This window comes from Python bivittatus, unplaced genomic scaffold (genome assembly GCF_059951505.1).
Source record: "Python bivittatus isolate LINGU-HERP-01145 unplaced genomic scaffold, Pbiv_v1 ctg000480_np1212, whole genome shotgun sequence".
NCBI lineage: Eukaryota > Metazoa > Chordata > Lepidosauria > Squamata > Pythonidae > Python > Python bivittatus.
This window is the reverse complement of record NW_028277075.1, coordinates 72575133-72576932: the sequence shown is the minus strand read 5'-3', so window position 1 is coordinate 72576932 and position 1800 is coordinate 72575133. Positions and strand designations below refer to the sequence as shown.

Sequence of the window (1800 nt, the reverse complement as noted above, 5' to 3'; positions counted from 1 at the left end):
CGTGTCGGAGCAGGGAAGATGGCTGTGGGTCGTGTTCGTCACCTGATGTGGAGTTCGCGAATGGAAGCAAAATTTTGTGAACTCTGCTGTTCGCAAACCGAATTGCTCATGAACAGAAGCGTTTGTGAACCGAGGTATTACTGTATAATAAAGTTTAAGACTCTTGTGATTATTATAGTCAATAATTGTAAAGGTTTTGATCATGTGATTTGTACAGTCAATCATATTGTTTTAGGATTACCAGGAACTCTCTTTTTGTAGACTGCCACCAAGCTAGCATTGTTTGTGCCTGAAGGTCCTGGGAAGTGGCTAAGGAATCAACCACCTTCTCTGATTAAACTGAAAGAGTAGGCTTCAGCAGGGGGAGAGATGATATTAGTGAAGTATACAATTTTTAAATAAAGTGTATCTTTCATTGAGACGATATGGAGAAGAATAAGAGACCACACGAATCAGTCTGAAGAACAAGAGTACATGACTATATTCTTTTTTGCCACTGATGGTCCTTGTCTTTAGTAGTACCTATTATGAAGGTGTCCATTAAATTTTCTAGAGCTACTCACTTTAAAAATCCATATATTGCCAAATGATTTTGACACAGCATCTTTCACTTCCTTATTCCTCAGGCTGTAGATCAGAGGGTTGAGCATGGGGATCACAACTGTATAGAATACTGACGTCCACTTGTCTTGGTCCATGGAATAACTGGAACTTGGTCGAAAGTACATATAGAGAATTGTTCCATGGAATATCCCGACAGCTGTCAGGTGAGAAGCACAGGTGGAAAATGCTTTGCGCCTGCCCTCAGCAGAGCGCATTCTCAGGATGGTAGCCAAAATATAAACATAGGAAACAAGAATCATACCAATGCTGCTCGCTTCAATGAAACCAACAAAGGTAAATAGCACAATCTCAGTAATATATGTCTCAGAACAGGAGAGTATTAGAAGTGGAGGTTCATCACAGAAGAAGTGATTGATAATATTAGAGCTGCAGAAAGACAGTCGGAATGTACAGGAAGTGTGTATTGTGGAATCTAACAGGCCTATGAGGTATGCAATAGCGATCAGTTGCTGGCAGGTCTTTTTGGACATTACATTTGAATAGAGAAGTGGATTGCAGATGGCCACATATCTGTCATAGGCCATCAGAGCCAATAAAAGGCACTCTACGTCTACAAGCATGGCATACAAAAACAGCTGTGCAGCACAGGCACTGGACGAAATCCTTTTAGTTGCACTTAGTAAGTCAGTCAGCAATTTAGGAGCAATGGCTGAGGAACAGCAGAGATCCACAAAGGAGAGGTTGCCCAGGAAGTAATACATGGATTTCTGGAGTTGGGGTTGAGTGCAAATCAGCAGAATCATCCCGAGATTCCCGAACACAGTGATGGCATAAACCGAGAGGAAGACCATAAAAAGAACAAGCTGCATTTTAGGATTGTCTGTGAATCCCTGAAGAATGAATTCGGTAATGAGAGATTCATTTTGTTTGTCCATGATCTTTATCACTGGATGCTGGTTTCAGGATATTAGCTGATCCTGAAATCCCTTTCTGATCCCTTCTGAGGGAAAAAAAAATTATATTACTTAGAACTTCACATGTCCTCCTATCATGATGCAAGAAAAATCTGGATTTTTTTCAAGAGGATTAGGACAACATTATTAACTTAACTCAGCATACAGTGTATTTGCTAGATGGAATCCATTTATTATGCAAAAAGGTAGCCTGTGAGAATATACATAATTCTAATATACTTGCTCCATTTCCTATTTCAGTGTCAGTGAAGAACACAGATCA

The 1800-nt window shown here is 40.1% G+C and overlaps 1 protein-coding gene across 1 annotated transcript; it reads right to left on the bottom strand.

The window, feature by feature from the left end:
- Positions 1–512: 512 nt before the first annotated feature.
- Positions 513–1505, bottom strand: LOC103055183 (olfactory receptor 5AR1-like). The gene has a single exon (XM_088145123.1). It carries the CDS (start codon positions 1497–1499, stop codon positions 513–515), a length of 987 nt encoding a protein of 328 aa, XP_088001249.1. The 5' UTR covers positions 1500–1505.
- Positions 1506–1800: the final 295 nt, after the last annotated feature.